The 21,931-nt window shown below is 37.6% G+C and overlaps 1 protein-coding gene across 7 annotated transcripts in view; it reads left to right on the top strand.

The window, feature by feature from the left end:
• MFF (mitochondrial fission factor) overlaps positions 1-21,931 on the top strand; it is a 704,737-nt gene that overhangs the window by 517,478 nt on the left and 165,328 nt on the right. For 4 of the 7 annotated variants that reach the window (XM_044070420.1, XM_044070426.1, XM_044070422.1 and 1 more), the window contains one exon: positions 21,193-21,258. The exons of 2 other annotated variants lie outside the window; for them this stretch is intronic. In XM_044070420.1, the coding sequence (XP_043926355.1) occupies positions 21,193-21,258 (66 nt within the window). The remainder of the gene's footprint in view (positions 1-21,192; positions 21,259-21,931) is intronic. One more of the 7 variants, XM_044070424.1, reaches the window with a different exon arrangement.

The raw sequence follows: 21,931 nt of genomic DNA on the forward strand, positions 1-21,931 counted from the left end.
GATTGTATTGGTTGGTGCAGGTTGCAGGGAGAAGGATGATGTGATATTGGAAGAGGAGGTTGCAGGGAGAAGGATTATGTGATATTGGAAGAGGAAGTGGTGATTTTATTAGGAGAGGATGGTTGGTTGGTTGACCGTGCTAAAATAGTTTCAGTAAAGTATCTGTTAAATTGAGTGGCAATGCTGCCTGAAGAATTAGTAGTGGTAGGTGGGGGTGTACTAATTTGACCTGGCAGAAGTATAATGTTTATTGCTAACCAGAACTTTTGTGGATTTTTATGGTGCTTACACTGGATTTCAGTGTACTAGTTAATTTTGTCCTGTTTTGTTTCTTTGCTTTATTTCTCAGTTCTTTGTAAGCCTGTAAGGTGGGTTGTGATCTTGTTTTATTCCATATTGTCCAGGCCTTATCTCTAGATTTTCGTAGACCTTGGGTTTCCTTTATTAGCCATGGGGGGTGGTATAGTTGGATTTGATGCAAATGCATCTGTAGGGGGCTTGTGAGTTTAGTATGGCAAGGAAGCTGGAGTTGAAATAGTCTTTAGTTTTCTGTAGGGGAAGCTGTTTTAACGGTGACCAGTTAGTGTTTGAGTATATCTATTATGTTGGTATTCATGTGGTTTTTTTTTGTTTTTTATTTGTACAAAAGTGGTCTGTTTTGGTGTGTCAGTTCTTTTCCTAATGACAAATGTTGGGAAGGTGATCACTGAGACTATCTGGTAAACAGTCAGCGTGGGTGTAGAGGGCTGGTTTGTTTGTTAGTATCCAGTCCAAAGTGGACTGTTTGTTAGATGTCTTATTAAACCTGGTGGGCGATTGGATGAGTTGATTAAAGCCATGCAGGATGATGCTATTTTTGGTGTGTGGGGAGTTGATCTAACCAGTCTATGTTAATGTCAGCTATGATGATTGTTGTGGTAAGGATTTACTGCACCAATGTAATAAGTCTTCTAGTATCTGAATATTGTCCCCAGATAGGGTATAGATACTGATTGTATATGTTTGTTTGTTGGGGTTAACCTTTAGTTTGGCAAATATAACGTCAGCATTTTTTAGATACAGAGATTTTTCATCTAGTGTTTATACTAAGAGATTGCTTTTGAATAGTAAGGCTACACCTCCACCTCTTTTACATTTTCTGTTTGCATGACATTATAACCTAGGGGTAGTATTTTTTGCTGGGTGTATTAGAGTTTAGCCATGTTTCAGTGAGGAGTCCAATATCTGGGGAATAAAGGGCGAGGTTAGCATGCAGTTCTTGTATTTTGTTGTTATATTCATATGTAATAATAGCATATCCGATTTGTCCCTAGGAGGGATGATAGATGTGAAATGACTTGATGACTGTAAGACATTTTGAGAGGTAATGGTAGTGGTTTTACAGATTGGGCCAGGATTTGGGTGCATGTCCCCACTAAGGAGTAGTTTTGATGCTATGTTGGCCAGCGTATGTAGGAATTTGGCTGTGTGCTTGTAATATAGGAAGATACCCGATATGTTAGGATGAGGACGGAGAGTGTATTTTGCATAACTTAGGCCTGAATTATTGAAGATGGAGCTACATATGGGAATGTTGACTTTTTTGGGTGGTGTGGGGAAGGAGTTAGAGGTGGTGTGTCATCTTTTGTGATGCATCTCATCCCACAGTGACACATACTGATTCCCCATTATGAAACCAACTATTTAACCAATTTTTGGAGCCAGTAATCATTTCTTTGGTAAAGCTTTCTATAGGAAGTTATATCTTAAAACATTTAATGAGAACCAGTGTTCAGGTAGTAGTCAATCTCCATCTATTGTAATTTTCACATTTTAAGTAATATCTTAACCTTTCATTTGGACCTCTGAAACAGCAATTTTGAAAGTGTTAGCTGAAAATGCTGTGGTTCATTTTTCACTTTTATGGAAGTACTAATGTCTTTCGGCTTTTCCCAGTTAGAGGTCGCCACAGTGGAACTCTGGTCCGCTAATGATTGGCAGTGGATTTTTACAGTGCTGAGGTGCCAGCCCGACGCCCAGCCTTCAAAGATGGCACACCCATTCACGCACGCACCTACCTGCATGTTTTTAAATGTCACTCGACTGTGGGAAGGACATGCAGACTCCACACACAAGGCGCTCCAGCCGAGAATCGAACCGGAGAGCCTCTTGCTGTGAGGCGACAATGCTAACCGCTGCACCACCACGGCCGTATGATTAATGTGATAAACATCAAAGAATTAGTAGTACTTGATGAACAACACTGAGTTAATTTTTTCGAAATCTGATAAAAGTGGGTGGGTTGTAGAATGAAACAGTTTCTGAAGATAGAGGTAGTATCAAAATTGTCTGATCCATTGTATTATTCATTTTTTTTATGATTGTACGGTACCATTTGCATCTGATAATGAGTGGTTTCTCAGTTATTTAGTCGATTCAGGTGTTATTTCTTTACAGCTGAAGCAGGAATTGTTAATCTTGAGGTTTTATATATTTCTCAAAGTCCTTAAATCTTAGGACAGTCCGTCTGGATGCCACACTGTTGCTAAGAAAGTTTCTTTAACTGAATGTGTATGTAAATATAGTGTACTGCTGTGATGTATGCCTGTATGGTTTGTGGGAGATTTCTGGCCTTCTACACAGATGGGCAGTAATGCTTCTGGTTATTGGTATTTCCCAGCTATGACTGCAGTCCCCCAAAACAGCTCACCTTCAACTTCCCAAGAACTTGCCTGAAGGTTGCAGGGGTTGGGGTTGGTAGGACTTGACAGCTGTCTAGACTTTATATCATGCTTTGTAAATGACCCACTGTTCTGCTTCTCTCCATACCTCTGCAGCTGTGTGATGCAGTGAGATGTTTTGCAGTGACCTAGCCAGATTTTGTGGTTCACTGTAATGCTTTTTGAAAAGTTGCTACAAATCCATGTTCACTGTTGTCTTTTAGGCACAGAACATTAACTTAAAATGTGAAGCAGGTAAAAGTCTGTGCATTTCATTTTTGGAAGATGGCTGAGAGTGGTTGATTTTCTAAAGTTTATTACTGCACTGACTACTATATTAATCAGTGTACGTAGTAATTGTTTGTCTGTGCTTTGTACGAAAAGAACCACAGCAGAGATTGCTCTTACAGGGGAAGGCTTGCTGCAAAGTACACATACAAAATAAGGAAACAGAATACTTTTTCTCAAACAACAATATATTCAAAAGCCCTACAAAGAATTACAGATCGTCAAGAAAAACACAGAGGCCAATTTGTAACCATATTGATTATTTGCACACGCGCACACACGCACACGCGCACACACGCACACGCACACACACACACACACACACACACACACACACACACACACACACACACACACACACACACACACACACACAGACACACAAGTGGGAATTCTAGGGTAATAGTTGGCTGTCTAAGGGTAGGGAAGCCCTCAGCCTGTGGAAGGGAGCCTTGTAATGCTCCCAGCTGATCTCTCCCTTTTATACTCTTGTGTCTGACTTCATTGTTTACATAACGCACACAGTCTTTTAGACTGCTGTAAATGAGATATTGCCATCACAGTCTTTAACATCAAATAACTGAGTCAACCAGACCACAGTAAACAGAGCCCAGTCTTACCAGAACTCTCTGAGGTCTTACAAAATAGCACGGCAACTACTGCCCTTCTAAGGTGCTTATGTGATACGCAATAATAGAAAAAGAGCAGCATGCTTTTTCCACAGGGTGAATTATTACAACTGTATTGTTCCTCTTAACAGATATAGTAGAGTTCAACATTGATCACAGTCTCGCCACTGATTGTATTTTCTTAGGTAAGATGTGAGCAGGTTTATAACACTTGTACCACAGTATACATATTATTTTTTCAAAATGCATTCTGTGCAATGAAATGTGCTAGAATTTACATTAAAAAAGTGTCATACTTAGTTATGTTTTTTTTTTATTCAGCCTGTCATTTCAGGAACTTTTTTCTTTATCATTGTTTAAATGTACACTGTCCAGAAACATGCGCTGCCTGGTATGGGGAGGGGGGGTTACAGTTTGGAAACTGGGTACAGTTCCAGAAATACGACGTGTGCTGAAGTTTTAAATTACATTGATATGATAAATGAATCCAAAGTAGAACTGTAAAGGTATCCTCAAAATAAGCAGTTTTCAGTAAAAAGTAAAAGCAGCTTGTGTATGACAAGTGAAACTAAAGTAGGAGTCTGCTAGCTGTCTGATTTAGGGTCACTTTTGTAAGCACTATTTGTAAATGCTGTACCTAGTATCAGAGGGACAGTGAATTTACTACTTGCAAAGGATTATCTTCCCATCTGTCAGTAGTCAAAAAGCAAAAAAAAAAAAAAAAAAATGCTACTCGTAAAAACGGAACTGATGCGAGTACTCTCATGTCATGATGTCATATGGCTTAATTCAAAACACATTACAATAAAATTACTGTATAACTAAATGTAGACAATTTGGGTCACAAACTTGAACATCCCCTACACTGGAGCATCCTGTATCCTAGGAAGTCTGACATTGGGAAGAAAAATCCATATTATATCTATTTAAATTTCACCTTGATCTTATACTTTTAGCACCACCCCCCTCCTGTGGACACTTCACAACAGATTTGTGACTCAAGTGCAGTACTTTACACTTTATTTTGCACTAAAACTCTCCTTCCAAACTTCTATCCTCCTCTTCAGACTATTTAAATCTTTGCCTAGCCCCCTACCCAAATCCTCCACAGCTACACCCATGTTTATGCTGTCAACAAAGAGGTTGAGTCTGTTATGTATTCCATCGGATCTGAGACAACGCCACTGAAGAATACTGGACTCTGAATGTACCCTGTGGTATTCCACTAGACACTTTGTTATTACTTGATATTGTTCTTTCTCTCCACAACCATTTGCATCCTATTGTTCAACAACATAGCTGTACCAGTTTTTTAGTCTTGGTCCTACCCTCCAGCTCGTCTAGTTTTTTTCTGTCAGCCTCCTGTGTGGATTGAGTCAAAGGCCTTTCTGAAGTCCAAGTAGAATACATCTACTCGTACTGTCCTGCAGGGCTCATCTGCAAACTAGAAAAAAAAAACTGTTTCAGGCATGACTTGTTTTTGTGGATATAAACCCATGTTGATGTCTTGGAGATTGTTGCCATCCACAAGTGCAACTAGCCTTCCCCTCAGGATCATTTCCATGATTTTCCTTGCTGCTAAGTTGACAGGCCTGCAGTTCCCTAGATTTTTTTTTTTTATCAGCCTTGTAAAGGGGCACTTCAGTTGCTGTTTTTTAGTCATATGGAATTTATGCACTAGCCAATAATTTGTTGAAGATGATCTTCAGGGAGTTGCTAACATGCTGACCAGATTTTAAGAAGTTGTGGGTAGCTGTTCTGGTCCTTCTGCCTGATCCCTCCCTAAGAGCATTCCTTTCCACTGTGAATTTCATCCCTTCTCTGTCTTAATATCTCTTGTAAAGATTGAAGTAAAGTATTGATTCAGTACCTCTACTTTTCCCCCACCCATCATTGTTCATCTTGGCCAGTTGTGTCCCTCCCTTTTTTCTTTGTTGTGTATCTAAAAAGTTGCCCTTTCTTGGGCACTTCAGCTAAATTTGTTTCAGTGTTTGTACCCTTAAAATCATTGCTGACTTTTTGCTGAACTCCTTTACTGTGTCTTTTTCATCTCCTTACCCTTCATATATTTGTCTTGCAGCCCCTGTCTTTTGCCTTAATTACTAACTTCACATTCTTGTGTAACCACATCAGCATTCTATTTATGCCTTTCCCTAACACCATAATAACATAACATCATGAACATAGAGTTCTGAAGTGTACAGATATGAATGTTCTGTGCCACACAAGTTTGTAACAAAACACGACTATGTCCCATTAACTAGATTTTTAGTATGCATGTATGTATGTATAGGTTTGTATTTGTTTGTTTTAATGTGTCTTGTGTCTCATCAAATGCAGTTGTATAATTGTAAAGTTTTTGTGCCTACTTCATAGGGTTGTGGCTGAAAAGGTGTCAGAGGACCAGTTCACTTACCCAGTTTAAAAACAAACACATAAATATGATGTAAACAGCCGTCACTTTAATACACCTCAGTAATAGCAAAGTTCACACAGACATTCAGTATAGATTGTTCACACCCTGTAACAGGTAATGGAAGACACATCTAAAGCTGCAATACATCACTGGTCTGCTTAACATTTTGTCTGTGTAAATTACTTCATATTTCATTACCTTGTTATTAATTCAGTGATGAATATGAACGTGTGCCATGTGACCTCTATGTAATGTAAACCTTCTGATTGCCTTTTTGTACATTTATGCAGCTCGCACACACACAACTTGTCAGTTACTTCGAGTCTTCCTTACTAATTTTAAGCAGTCATAATCCCGCTTCTTAAGAAACTCTATGCCAAGGAGTACAAAGATTTCAGACCAGTAGCCTACATCTGCCCACTTACAAATATTAAAAAAAAAAGCTATTTATAATTGTCGTAGACTACACAAACAAGTATGGGCTTCTATGCAATGCTCAATATGGCTTCCACAAATGCTTTAGTGCTGTGACTGCCCTGTGCACAGCCACCGGGCTATTCATTGACATAACCAGGTAATTCAGAACCATCAACTGTAACCTCCCTCCTTCATAAACAAAGTAGGTTGAACTTCATAACCCAAACAATATTATGGTTCCAAAGCTACCTTCAATCATATAATTCCAGGTCTACTCAAAAAAACATTTTCTCAAACAAAGCTCTTTCAATGCAGGAATACCCCAGGGTTCTGTTCTGAGTCCATTGCCTTTGTCAATTTTCATCAGTGATCTCATCAATGACCTTCCCATTCTAAATATTGTAGAATACGTTGATGACCTCCTCAAACTTTAAGACTAGAAATAAACTTCCACAGCTCCAGCTTTTAAACTACAAGTCCACTTCAGTAAGATTTGGGACTGGATCACAAACAAAAGGTTGCTCAGCAACACCTTAAAATCTAGCATCATGAACTTTGGAATACATGAAAAGATTCTCAAGAACAAAAGTATTGTCACAGACACAAATGGAAGCAACTTTCCAGTTGTGACTGAAGATACGTTGACTTCACCCTTGACTTCTCCCTATCCTTCTGTAAACAGACATTATTATAAACAAAGCACTCTCACAGCTAAAATTTGTACTATAAACAATCCCATTTAATTATACTAGCATCTTGCCAAGTTATAGCAAGGAATGTACTGATTCCAAAAATTTTATGTTTTCCATTCGAAACTTTTCACTCAAGCATAAATGCACAAAAATACAAAAAGCATTTAACAAAACTGTAGATTTGTATCACTTGTTGACCAGAGAACCCATCATTGCTTACTCTTACTCAAGGTAAAATGACAAGTGAATGAAAGAGCAGCCTCACTACTGTCTTCTCAGATCTTTAAAAATAACAAAAATGTATTGAAAAATGTTCCTTCTCATCTCCATTTGAACCTATGTCACAGCTGTACAAAAGATCAACCTTTCAGAAGTTAGTGTGTGCATTTAACACACAAGTTTTAAATAAACTTTCAAAAAACTGTAATGTATAAAAGGTGGGAACAATAGCTTTTTATCATAATGGCTGTGCCATGCGTATTACCTTGGAATTTAAATGCCTTACAAATACAGATGCAAATATATTAAGAAATGTGAAGTGCAAATAGCAATGCTTCAGGAGATGCATTTAGAAAGGAATGAGCATGTTAATTTGACAAAGAAAGGATTTCAGGATGGGTATTCAGGAAAATATCATGGACAACTGAAAAGGAGAATAACTATATTAATTGCTATAAGGGTTCCAATAGTGATAAAACAGAAAAAAAGACAATAATGATAGATTTGTGGTAGTAAGGTGTTATTGGTAAGGGTGAGGATTAAGCTGGAATGTATTTATATTCCAGTAAAAACTGCTATTATTGAGCTTAAGAAATTTTTGAGAGAAGTGAGCTTCCGGCAGATAATATTACTTAGAGGTGTGGATGGGAAATTTAGTTGCAGTAGTAAGGATGTATGAGGGGGACCTACATGGGAAAATATAACAAAAGTGGGTAGAGACTAAAGTGGATCCAGTGAGATCATTGTTCTACCCTGGTTAACAACAAATAAATATTTCTTAAGAAATTTATGAAAATATTTAGTATGGAAGATGTGAATTCAGAATTCTGGCAGAATTTACATATTATTATTCCCAAAGGTACAGTAAATGGGCTCGACTCTATAGAAATTATACTTCACAGGAACATTTGCATTTAATTGAAAGCTTCAGCAGACATCCAGTAACTATTTCAGATCATGCACTAATAAAAAATAAGATAAAAATGCAGAGTAATGATGTAAAAATGAGGCACTGGCACTTTCCCACCTACCTGCTAAGAAGATAGGAATGTAAGGAGCAGGTAGTGGACGTTATTCAGTAGTTATTAGGGAAGATGTAAATATCTCCAGAAGTTATAGCTAGTGAGTGGGATAAAGTAAAAATTTAGTTTAAAAATAGTGTAGAAATGGAAGAGAAAGGGATATGATTAAGAAGTAATAGGAATTACTTGGGGGACTGACAAAATTTAAAGAGGTATTGCCTAGTGAGGGGAATCTCACAGAATAAGAAGAGGTGCAAATAGAAAGCATTAAAAGAGAAAAAAATGGAGTATCTGAATAATATGTATGAGTTTTTGAAGAATGACTATTTTTTATAGCAACTCTAGAGCACAGAAACATTTAGTGCGACTTAGACAGCAGAAAGTAGAAAATGTTGTTGCCAAACTTAGGGAGACTATAACAAGAAAAACAACCAGAGATCATGTAGGGGTTTTAGAGATATTTTGGAAATTCTGTGAAAAATCTGTGTATAGGAGATAAATGTGGAAATCAAGAAAGAGCACACATGGCAATATTTTTGGTAGACTTAATTATGCCAAGGTTAGAAGCAGATGGGGCTTAACATCTAGCAGTTAAGATAAGAGGAGATGAGGAAAATGGTGATGTAGAATCAGTCTTCAGGAAAGTGTCCAGGAACAGATGGTATTCCTGTGGATGCTTGGACATTAGGAGGGAAGGAAATAATATAATCTGGAAGACTTTAACAATATTTTAAAAGGAGAGGAAGCACCAACATTTTGGAAGAAAATTGTGGTAGCTGAATTACTTAAGGATGGTACAAATGCTTTAGTGCTGTGACTGCCCTGTGCACAGCCACCGGGCTATTCATTGACATAACCAGGTAATTCAGAACCATCAACTGTAACCTCCCTCCTTCATAAACAAAGTAGGTTGAACTTCATAACCCAAACAATATTATGGTTCCAAAGCTACCTTCAATCATATAATTCCAGGTCTACTCAAAAAAACATTTTCTCAAACAAAGCTCTTTCAATGCAGGAATACCCCAGGGTTCTGTTCTGAGTCCATTGCCTTTGTCAATTTTCATCAGTGATCTCATCAATGACCTTCCCATTCTAAATATTGTAGAATACGTTGATGACCTCCTCAAACTTTAAGACTAGAAATAAACTTCCACAGCTCCAGCTTTTAAACTACAAGTCCACTTCAGTAAGATTTGGGACTGGATCACAAACAAAAGGTTGCTCAGCAACACCTTAAAATCTAGCATCATGAACTTTGGAATACATGAAAAGATTCTCAAGAACAAAAGTATTGTCACAGACACAAATGGAAGCAACTTTCCAGTTGTGACTGAAGATACGTTGACTTCACCCTTGACTTCTCCCTATCCTTCTGTAAACAGACATTATTATAAACAAAGCACTCTCACAGCTAAAATTTGTACTATAAACAATCCCATTTAATTATACTAGCATCTTGCCAAGTTATAGCAAGGAATGTACTGATTCCAAAAATTTTATGTTTTCCATTCGAAACTTTTCACTCAAGCATAAATGCACAAAAATACAAAAAGCATTTAACAAAACTGTAGATTTGTATCACTTGTTGACCAGAGAACCCATCATTGCTTACTCTTACTCAAGGTAAAATGACAAGTGAATGAAAGAGCAGCCTCACTACTGTCTTCTCAGATCTTTAAAAATAACAAAAATGTATTGAAAAATGTTCCTTCTCATCTCCATTTGAACCTATGTCACAGCTGTACAAAAGATCAACCTTTCAGAAGTTAGTGTGTGCATTTAACACACAAGTTTTAAATAAACTTTCAAAAAACTGTAATGTATAAAAGGTGGGAACAATAGCTTTTTATCATAATGGCTGTGCCATGCGTATTACCTTGGAATTTAAATGCCTTACAAATACAGATGCAAATATATTAAGAAATGTGAAGTGCAAATAGCAATGCTTCAGGAGATGCATTTAGAAAGGAATGAGCATGTTAATTTGACAAAGAAAGGATTTCAGGATGGGTATTCAGGAAAATATCATGGACAACTGAAAAGGAGAATAACTATATTAATTGCTATAAGGGTTCCAATAGTGATAAAACAGAAAAAAAGACAATAATGATAGATTTGTGGTAGTAAGGTGTTATTGGTAAGGGTGAGGATTAAGCTGGAATGTATTTATATTCCAGTAAAAACTGCTATTATTGAGCTTAAGAAATTTTTGAGAGAAGTGAGCTTCCGGCAGATAATATTACTTAGAGGTGTGGATGGGAAATTTAGTTGCAGTAGTAAGGATGTATGAGGGGGACCTACATGGGAAAATATAACAAAAGTGGGTAGAGACTAAAGTGGATCCAGTGAGATCATTGTTCTACCCTGGTTAACAACAAATAAATATTTCTTAAGAAATTTATGAAAATATTTAGTATGGAAGATGTGAATTCAGGAATTCTGGCAGAATTTACATATTATTATTCCCCAAGGTACAGTAAATGGGCTCGACTCTATAGAAATTATACTTCACAGGAACATTTGCATTTAATTGAAAGCTTCAGCAGACATCCAGTAACTATTTCAGATCATGCACTAATAAAAAATAAGATAAAAATGTAGAGTAATGATGTAAAAATGAGGCACTGGCACTTTCCCACCTACCTGCTAAGAAGATAGGAATGTAAGGAGCAGGTAGTGGACGTTATTCAGTAGTTATTAGGGAAGATGTAAATATCTCCAGAAGTTATAGCTAGTGAGTGGGATAAAGTAAAAATTTAGTTTAAAAATAGTGTAGAAATGGAAGAGAAAGGGATATGATTAAGAAGTAATAGGAATTACTTGGGGGACTGACAAAATTTAAAGAGGTATTGCCTAGTGAGGGGAATCTCACAGAATAAGAAGAGGTGCAAATAGAAAGCATTAAAGAGAAAAAATGGAGTATCTGAATAATATGTATGAGTTTTTGAAGAATGACTATTTTTTATAGCAACTCTAGAGCACAGAAACATTTAGTGCGACTTAGACAGCAGAAAGTAGAAAATGTTGTTGCCAAACTTAGGGAGACTATAACAAGAAAAACAACCAGAGATCATGTAGGGGTTTTAGAGATATTTTGGAAATTCTGTGAAAAATCTGTGTATAGGAGATAAATGTGGAAATCAAGAAAGAGCACACATGGCAATATTTTTGGTAGACTTAATTATGCCAAGGTTAGAAGCAGATGGGGCTTAACATCTAGCAGTTAAGATAAGAGGAGATGAGGAAAATGGTGATGTAGAATCAGTCTTCAGGAAAGTGTCCAGGAACAGATGGTATTCCTGTGGATGCTTGGACATTAGGAGGGAAGGAAATAATATAATCTGGAAGACTTTAACAATATTTTAAAAGGAGAGGAAGCACCAACATTTTGGAAGAAAATTGTGGTAGCTGAATTACTTAAGGATGGTAAAGACTCACCAGACCAAGCTTTATGCAGACCCATTTTAATTTTACAGCATAATTACAAAGTGTTTCTCTTTACTAGCTAAAAGAATGGCAAAGGTGTTGCCAAAACTGATAGATATGGATCACTGTAGTTTTCTGGAGGGGAGGCAAACATTTGATAATAGAACACTGAAGATCTAGAGGGAAGCAGAAAGTAAGAAAATGCCACTGTTGTTGGTGGGTCATGATACAGAGAAAGCAACTGACAGAGAAAACATGGATTTTATTTGTTGGGCAATGGAAGCATTTGCATTCCCTGATGCAATAATAAGGTTAATTAGAATGCTGTATGAAGCATCAGAGGCAAGAATTTAAGTGTGAAGGATAAGTTGTGTTTGAACAAAAGAATGAAGCAGGATTGTTCTCTTTCCCCTTTGTTATTTGGTTTATACTTAGAGCCACTGTCAAAGAAAATAAGAGACTCAGAAACACAAGCATATAATTGTTATGGTAATCAAGAAAAGTTGTCTTTATTAGCAGATGATATTTTGTACCTGATAAATTCAGAAAAGGACATCTTAGTGTTGTTGAACATTTTGAGACAGTTTCAAGTCTTTTTGGGATGTAAAATTAATGAAAATAAAACAAAGGCTGTACAATTAAATTATGTTGTAGCCACATACTAATTGGTTCAGTAAGACCCATATGTAAGGGGACATGATAAGATGAAATATTTAAGACTATGGATTAAAAAGTCTTCTGTTATGGCAGATAAAGATATGTGGAAGGAGACTAAGCAAAGATAATACAAAAACTGAGAAACTGTTAGCTCTTTTGCGAAAGGCGTTTCTTTGGCTTACTTCTTCACTAAGTGTTCATTTAGTGACCAAATTCCAGGTCCACATGCAAGTCGCAACATTTGAGCATTTCTCTGTTTGCTTTACATTTAAAAGCACTGCTAAATGGCATCTCAATAAGGCTGATTTAGGATCTGACTGTTGATGCATTAGCCTTACTTGAGTCTTCTTCCTGTGCTTTCTGTGCATCCAGAGTTAGGGAGAACAGGAGTAAACAGAAATCAGGGAGGATTTTTAGTAAGGGTAAGCATGGAGTAAAATGTGTTCTTGTGGTCTCTACACCCTTAATGAAAAAAAAAAACTCAGGTGTTCACATATGGTTACTAAATTCCAAAGAATTGTGTGCTACCAGGGGTCCAGTAGAGGGTGTATGCCAAATGCTGTTTAGTACAGATGTCAGAAGGAAAAAGTAAAGGGAAAAATGTAACTCTAGCTCCATTTTCAGATCACCCACCACAAAGTCTGACTGTTTGGTATGGCAAAAGAAAAGTTGGAACAGTAGGTTTGGAAATGAGCAATTCAAATCTAGACCTTTTTCCCATCCAGTCACATTTTGGATTCAGGTAATTTCCTAGGTGACAGGCTTGAGTTAATTGTCTACTGATGCATTATGAGTAGTAATAAAGTACATCGTTGTTGAGGGTATTTTTTTCACAAGTGGAACATATGTCTGTGATCTTTTTTACAGCCATGACCAATGCAGATATTGTGGTGGTTTAGTGAAATCTTGTCTGTGGTTCTGTTTCACTGTTTTTCACCATTTCTTCTGATTATGACATTCAACCAGAAAGCAAAGCAAAGTTTCACAAAGACAAAGTGGATGTAGTAGGCCCATTTTGGCCATTTGCACTCTGGCTTTCTCTTAGCAAAACTCTGCTGATCCACCCCTCAAGGAAGCCCCATTCCAAGCTCTCCATGTAGTGAAGTTGATGCCATCTCCGTTTGTGGGCATACACTGAATAAGTGAATAGTGGTTTCTTGCAGGCACAGCTTGACTCCCTTTCCTCTTTCTTTCTTTGTTTTAAAATACCTTACTGAAATCTTACACTCGTGTGTCAAGTCCTACTTTTGTCGAACGCCACATGGCAGCAATCTTCAGCTTTCATGTAGGCTGTGATTTTGTATCCTTTCCTTATTTTAAGGTCTGTAAAGACTTTCTCAGAAGTACTTTAACTCTGGACTCTGCTTAAGATATCTCCTTAGGATATTTACTTAGTTTAGTGTTCTGAACCCCCCCCCCCCTTTTGAACCTGTATCTTTGACAGAATCCAATTTTTCTTGTGGAAAATGTTGTTCCTGGTGATTGTTACTGCTTACTTATGCTAAGAGAATTTGTTGCAAGCCCTGTTTGTTTTACTTTTGTATTTGATGGTTCATTAGTAGAGAGTTAGTCTTATAGTTAATCCTTTAGTTTTGCCCATGATGGCTGTTGAGTCTGAATCAGTAGATCGCCATTTGCCAGTCTTTTACCCAACCTAAATCAAGGAGAGCACCTTTTCTCTGTGGATGTGCACATTCAGCTCCGGTACCTTTTGCTGGGAACTTGGGTTTGCCAGAAAAATTACCACTTTTTAGTTTCCTTTTCAAAAGGTCAAGAAAGTTAAAACATTTTTAAACTGCCTTTCTCACTAGATTTGTAAATGCATCTCCTTATATTTTACTGAAGAAGGAATGTTTTGCCATTCGTTCTTCCATCACATTCTGCTCGAGTTGTTTGTACATGTTAACTTTTTTTGTACTACCATCTTAGATAACATTGTTGCTGCCATTGCTTTGTGGTCCCTAGTTGCACTTCAAGAGCAATGTAAGTTGGGCATAATTTTCACATCCAAGTCTTCCTTTGTTACCATAGTAGTAAATGGTATGGTTACAAAGGGCAGCAATCCAGGATAATAAGCTAAGGATTCTGTCCTAGAAGTTACTGTATATGGATCTTTTTTTAATAATGGATATGAAAATTCTGGATACTTAACTGTAAAGACAAATCTGTGAGAAAAAGCCTATATTCAGTAAGCCACTGTCTGTCAAGCTCCATCCTACCACTCTATGGTTCCTGTATAGTAACCCTGTGGTTCAGTTGTTAGAGGAGCTTTTGTGTGGTCTAGAACTGGAAAGATACAACAGGGAATGGTGCATGTGGGATTAGAAAAGGAGTTAGCAGATTAGGAAAGTTTTACTTACTAAGCAGTCCTGATGCCAGGGACATCTGCCCTGAAAATTACTGCAGATGGACCTTTTCTTACAGGTTTAGGGTTATTATGGTAAATACCAACAATTTTGTATTTTAAAACCGTTATCATTGGCAACAGATATTGTACAGTATTATGACACTTCGGCCAGTAATCAAGGAGCCTGAATCCTCACCACTGAAACTGGCGAGGGACATTCACTTGGAACAAAATAGATAGAGAAAGCATTTCCAGATGCAACTCTCTGCACCAAGCACAATTTCTCTTAAGAACACACAGGGAACACACTGAGCCCAGGGTCTCTCTCTCTCCACCCCCGACCCCCAGTAAGACTCCCCACTGACATAGCTGTAGAGTTGAGTCCACAGCCTGGTGTTCTAAGCAAAGTCCTCCGCCATCCCTCTATGTGAAACCAGTACTCTGTGTCTGTGCTCCAAGTAGCTGACACGCACACACTTTCAGATTTGATTTTCATGCACACACACACACACACACACACACACACACACACACGCACACACTTTCAGATTTGATTTTCATGCACACACACACACCTGGGAAAGTCTGGTGCAGATCTACCAGCTATGTCCCCTCTACCCAGACTATAAGGTAGGTACTGCCACTAGAACACTCCAAAGCCAGTTACTCTAAGGCTCTTACAAGAATATCCAATTATACTGAGTAAAACTAATACTAATATAAATGGTAGTGTTTGACCAGTGCAGCAAGGCTTTCAGGTGTGGCCACAGTGTCACCAAATAAATATAAGTACTCTCAAAGGTTAAAATATTCTCTAGAAGACTAGCCACAATGAAAAGTTTAAATATATTTAATAAGTAATAAAAGAACTTGAAAATACTAAATATCTATTTACACTAAACACTAGAGTGTCAGTTACAAGAACTATTATAAATAACACAGATGGATAGATTCACATAGATAAAGAAAAATAATAGTTAACTAATCTCACTATTTTTCCTGACTGCTGTAAAGAATTACCGTTCCCTAGTTTACTTAGTAGAGCAAGGCAAGATGAAGTGGGTGTGCGGCCTTCCTTCTTGGCCAGGTTTCAAAAACAGACTGCCCTGAGACTTCTGTTTTGTCTAGTATTAAAACATCTTTTCAGTGCTGGATTACAGAAAGACATCACATGCATCCGGTTGTCTGACTCTGGTTGCCATGCTACCCCCATTTAGTAGAAACTGAATAAGAATTTAGCACATGTGTGTTACCATACACACCAATAGAGCTTTGCTGAGATGTATTATAGCATCTGGAAGCTATATTATCCACTTCAAAACTTTCAACTTCCACCCTTCCAGCGTAACAATTAGTTCCCCCCTAAGGACAGTCCAGCAGAAGTCCTGGTTTTCACAGACATTTTGTCCCTGGCTGCAGTCAGAACTGTAAGCTACAATCTTTATGGCCTAAAATAGGTAATTTAATTTCAGACTATTTTTCAAAGTTAACTAGACTGAGATTAACCTCTTCTCTTCCATTATCCTCTGTTACAGTATATTCATTTCAACAATTACAGTACAGTCTGACATACAGGTGTATTTCTTTTCTCTCCAACAGGACCCACTGTTTGGTGCATTGTTAACACAAGCAGCTTTCCAAATACATTTTTAACACAAGCATCTGTACAAATCAGTTTGATAAACAAATGACGCAATTCTTTGCAAACCTCCAACTAGCAAGCTATGCTGGCATATGTTACACATCTACTGCCCTACTTCTCCTGGCAATACATCACATCTTCACAGTATAACCATTTGAAAAATGATGCCACCACTTTGTCTTAACTTTAACTGCCGCAACCTGTAATATAGTAGCTATTTGTGGGTCATGCATATACATGCATTTTAATATGACTTACTCATAGATGATAATTATCTATTTATTGATTAATGGCCATCTATGGGTCATGGGTAAAAGCAAGGCCGTCATTGTGTAGGCCATTACAAGACCAGCCAACAACCAGATGTCTAAATCAAATCCTGTACTTTGTATCTGTGAGGTAAAGACTTTAACCATTACGCCAACCCAAACTCTCTTAAAATAATTATATCTGCATATGTAAATATGGATGGGTCATATGTTGTGCCCTTGATGTGATTTTACATAAGCAATAATGTCTGACAGAGTGAGTATTATTGGGGAAGTAACAGACAGCCCAGTGTTGTTGTAAGGTCAGACATTGCAGGCATCTGGTCACTCCAACAGTGGAAGGTCCATTATTTCCACTATAACACACACTGTGAAGAGCACTACACTTAAATAATGGGTTATCCTTTAAATTTTCATGTTTGTTTTGTTCTTTTTTTTGTTTAATTAGTGTGTGTGTATGTATGTGTGTGTATATATATATATATATATATATATATATATATATATATATATGTTATATTTTTATGTAAAATGTTCCACCTACTGTTCCATGGTTTCTGCAGCAAATGTTATTGTTGAAGACAGTATTTTGCATTTAGAATATGTTTAAGTATTTAATGTGCACATATACACACACACAAGACACACAAATAAATGCTCTGTCCCTCATACAGTTTAATTTTCTGGTAAATCACTGAGTATTGATGTCAGTCAATAATGCCATACATTAGAGTTTTATACCTCTTACCTTTTAGACAGTGTTGTTTGTTGGAAAGCCTCCTGCCATGCAAAGAAGTTGATATAATTACTCACTGTCTTAATGTCTCTTAACCAGCACACATGCTCACTTTCACACTGTCGCAAACACGCATGGAATTTCATTACTTTTTTCACACCTTGCTAAGAGTGGATTTTTAAGCAGTTCTTAGCAAGAAGAAGATAAAACAGCAAGTGCTTATAACTGATACTGCAGTTACTATTACTGTTTTGAGTTTTTTAATTATTTCATTTTTTGCTTTCTTTTTACTTTTTTCTCTTACACACACTAAACTGCAAAGTTATGTTTAGCAAGAATTAAAAAAAAAAAAAAATGGAGACAGGTTTGCATTTTTCATTCCATGAAGCAATGTACTTGTTTTTGTTTGCTGGTTTTACAGGCAATATCTGTGTATTAATACTCTATTGGAGAGAATCTGTCCTCCAGTATGGTATTGATCTAAATTCCACCCATTGTCTTGTCATTATTAACATTATCTAGCAGTTTATATATATTGCTCTCTCTTTATCTATATATCTATTTCTTACCAGTGTAGACCAGTTTTATGCTGCGGTGGTGGTGCTGTGGTAGCGTTGTCGCCTCACAGTAAGACGATGTCCTATTCGATTCTCAGCTAAAGCGTCTTTTGTGTGGAGACATGCGTGAATGGGCATACCTTCGTTGAAGGTTGTGCGTCAGGCCTGGCAAGTCGGTATGTAAAAATCTACTGCCATTCATTAGCGGACCGGAGTTCCGCTGTGGTGACCCCTAACCGGGAAAAGCCGAAAGATACAACAACCAGTGTAGACCAGTTTTACACATGGCCTTTTTTCAGATTCAGCCCTGGAGCACTGTCTGAATAGGCTTGACTTGCTCAGAGTCACATAGTAGGCAAATTAGTAGTTTATGAACTCAAACCCTGGACTAGAGGAAGCAGCTTATTAACTGCTCATAGCCCCAGTCCTCTGTCTTAACTGCAAAACTGTATATATATTCACAAGAGTACAATACTCCATCTGTTGTACTAACTGCAAAACCAACTGTTAGTTTCTGTACAACAGTAGTAGCATTGTGATGTTGACATAAGTGTACTAATGCTATGATAGACAAGAATATGCACATGTAAAGGCATTTGATGCATTAACTAAAGCCTCTTGTTTTTCCTTCTAAATCTTAAAATACTTTCCTTTGCAAATATTTATTTTGATTAAATATTGCTGTGTTTTGCCATCATCTGAAACCTAGTATTTGTTGCAGCATGTTTTTTCCATAATGTTGACTTTTTTATTTTTATTTTCATTCTTATAATCTGTAATTGTCAGTAGTGATAGGTACTGCTTAAGTAATGATTCTGCACTTAGAGGAAGAAATAAGATTGACTTTGCGGAGGAATTCAGAGGTTTATGATTTTGCAGTCCAGAGGAGCTTGTACTGCATTTAATTACAGTTAAGAGGTGACATTACCACTAAAAAGAATTTGCTGTCATTTAGCTTCTTAAAGCATGAGTTGTGCCTTTAACAGACTGTACTTCAACCAAAAGGTAAGTTCTGTAGTTGGACAGTTATGTAAGGTGCTGACTTAGCCAGTTGAGCTGTGATTTTCACTATCTCCACATTTTGATTTTGATACAGTTAAAAGGCTTGAGTATTTTGCTTATTTTGTACATCTGTGAAAGGCGGAGATCTGACAGACATGAAGGGGGAAAAGAAACGGTTCTGTGGATCTTAATCTGTTTAGCCTGTTTTACTTATTTGTTCTGCAACTCTTGTGATGGTAGTAGGAATAGTGGGTTGCACTGCGGAGTCCGATATTTGGAATATATAGAAGCTTGGGGCTAAACTTTGCAATCAAATAGAAATTATTGTTTCATAGGAGATTGCTAGGCTTAACTGCTTGAAGGCCTTTACAAGCCTTACCAATATAACCTGATTTTACCCAATATATAGCCCCTAGGGGCAAGAGGATGGCATGGATTTGTGCCTGTACTTTGAGTATCTTACAGATTGCCCATGTCCATAAGGGACATAGGCACTACCTCAGGTGTGAATTTGTAATTCCCCATCCCTTGATCCAAAGTGCTTTTGAAAAGGGCCAGGGAAGGGCTCTGCTTAATGTGAATTGTAAGCCTGTTCCAAAGAAGGGGCATTCTTTGAGAGACATATCTGTGTCTCTAGCATGTTTTGTTTGAGTTGCTGACTAAGTTTAGATCCCTAGATTGGGTGACCTTTGTGCTGTTTAACTTGCAGATTCCTAGCAGCTCCATCATGGCAGGATTTGTGAGTACCTTGTAGGTCAGGCGTAAGTCACCCCTTAATAGTCAGTAGAAGGCAGAGTAACATAGTTCATGTCGTTTACATCCTGTATTTTCTTTGTGAGGAATCTCTGAAGTTTCTCCAGCTGCTGTAAGTGCCTAGTCACATACATGCCAAATGGCATACTGTATTCAGTTATTGTTCTAACAAGGGCCGAGTACAGTGGGATTATAATTTCTTTGGGTCTGGATCCCATACCTTTACTTATAAGTTGTGCCACATAAAAGGACTTCTTCACCACTGCGGACACATCAGTTAAATTTCAGGCTACTGTCTGTGAACCTAGATTTCTCACCCCTGAGTCTACTCTTAGGGGGTGTGCTATTGATAGTTTAATATGCAGGGGTATATGACTTCCCAAAGGATATGAAAATGCATTTTTTGCATGTAGTTTTAGGCCAACGTTCTGGCACCAATCATTTGTTTGATCTAGACCCTCCTGAAGGATATCTACCTTGTTGGGGGATTCATTGATTGATCCCAGCTTGCAGCCATCGGCAGACTTTGTCATCCAGACTCCTTTCATATTAGCTTTGACTTCAGAGTAGTATATTTTGAACAGGAGTGGTCCCAACAGTGAGCCTTGTGGCATACCATTAGTAATTGACCTCTTGAGGGATCTGGATTCACCCATTTTAACCACATGTCCTGTCCATGAGCCAATTGGTTATCCATCTGGTGATGTACGGATTTATGCCCAGTTGTATGAGTTTATTTATAATACCTGAGTGGGGAATTGTCAGATGCCATGGCCAGGTCAAAGTAGAAGGTGTGTACTGTTTTACCATCATCCGTAGCCTTAAGTCTTGAATGAACATGCTTTTCACTTTTAATGCAACATTTTGTGCAGACATCCCAGATGAAAAAAAAAGATAGCTATGGTTATATTTCATATTCTTAAGTGTATATCAGGAGAAAGCCTCTTCATACAGGCACATTGCTTTGGGTATGTATGAATTATAATTATTTGTTAGACAATGCCATCCTTGTAAGACAAACCTATTCTTAACAGAACTGTTTCCTGTATGTTAAAATTCGCACATGACTTTACTTTGCCAGTAGTGCTCATACTATTAAAACATTGTATGCATACTGACATCTTTCTTTCAGAAACCAGTATCACATTTATATGTATGTATATTTACCTGTATTTCACTCTCCCTTTCACAATAATTTTCACTTATTACAGTAGTGCTAACAGTATAACATTTGGATGTCTGCATTAATTATGCAGCTGTTGCACATTCTGTTGTACTTTTTAACTAGTAGTGTTCTCTTGCAACTTCCTTGATGTCATTGTGACTGTGCTTCTTTTTGTATCTTTTCTGTTCTGCTGCTTCCTGTGTCCTGATTTCTGTCCTACCTACATCCTCTCCTGTCCTTCAAAAACCAATAGTAGACCAACGTTGCGTGGTGGTTCAGCTGGTATTTCCTCCTCTAACCCTCTACATGACCCTGCAAGGTAAATCTGTAATGCTATTTCAAGATAAAGTTAAGTGCTGTATGACTTTGTAAATCCATGCCTTGCTTTAGTGCTGCACTACTATCTGACTGCTGCATTACTCATTTTATCAGTACACAGCCTTTTTTCTGTAATGCACAAGAATAGTTTTGCTTGCATACAACTTTCCAGGACCTGGACAAAAAAACATTTATAGAATTTAAAGAATTTATAAATTCTGCCACAGGAGTTTTAAACTCTCTTATGTGGAAGAATAAAGGCTTCTTCGGTTTGAGGGAAGTCTGCACCCCACCCCTCCCCAAATGGACTCCCCATAAATACTTGGATCTATGAGAATTATTTTTGGCCATGATAGCCTTAGAGGGCAAGTTAAACCTAGGTTGTTTCTGTAGTATTTGGGCTGGTAATAGGGTTGTTGTACTGTAGGGGCGCTGTGGGGAATTCAGCATGTACTGTTGGTTCTGTATTCTCTGGTAACTTGTTGCTTCTGGTGGTTAGATGACTTGCAGAAGTTGTGTGAAGAAGCATGGGTGCGCACCTGGAGGCTCTTAATAAAGAAAGGCCTTACAACTCTATAAACCGTGTGGTTTCGTTATTTACCACGATATAACATATTGGCGACGAGAAGATGGGATGCCTCCGAGTCTGTTGCGAGTAACCTGGTGAGCTGTAG

Source organism: Protopterus annectens, chromosome 4.part1 (assembly GCF_019279795.1).
Source record: "Protopterus annectens isolate FY-2018-M chromosome 4.part1, PAN1.0, whole genome shotgun sequence".
In the NCBI taxonomy this organism is placed as follows: Eukaryota; Metazoa; Chordata; order Ceratodontiformes; family Protopteridae; genus Protopterus; species Protopterus annectens.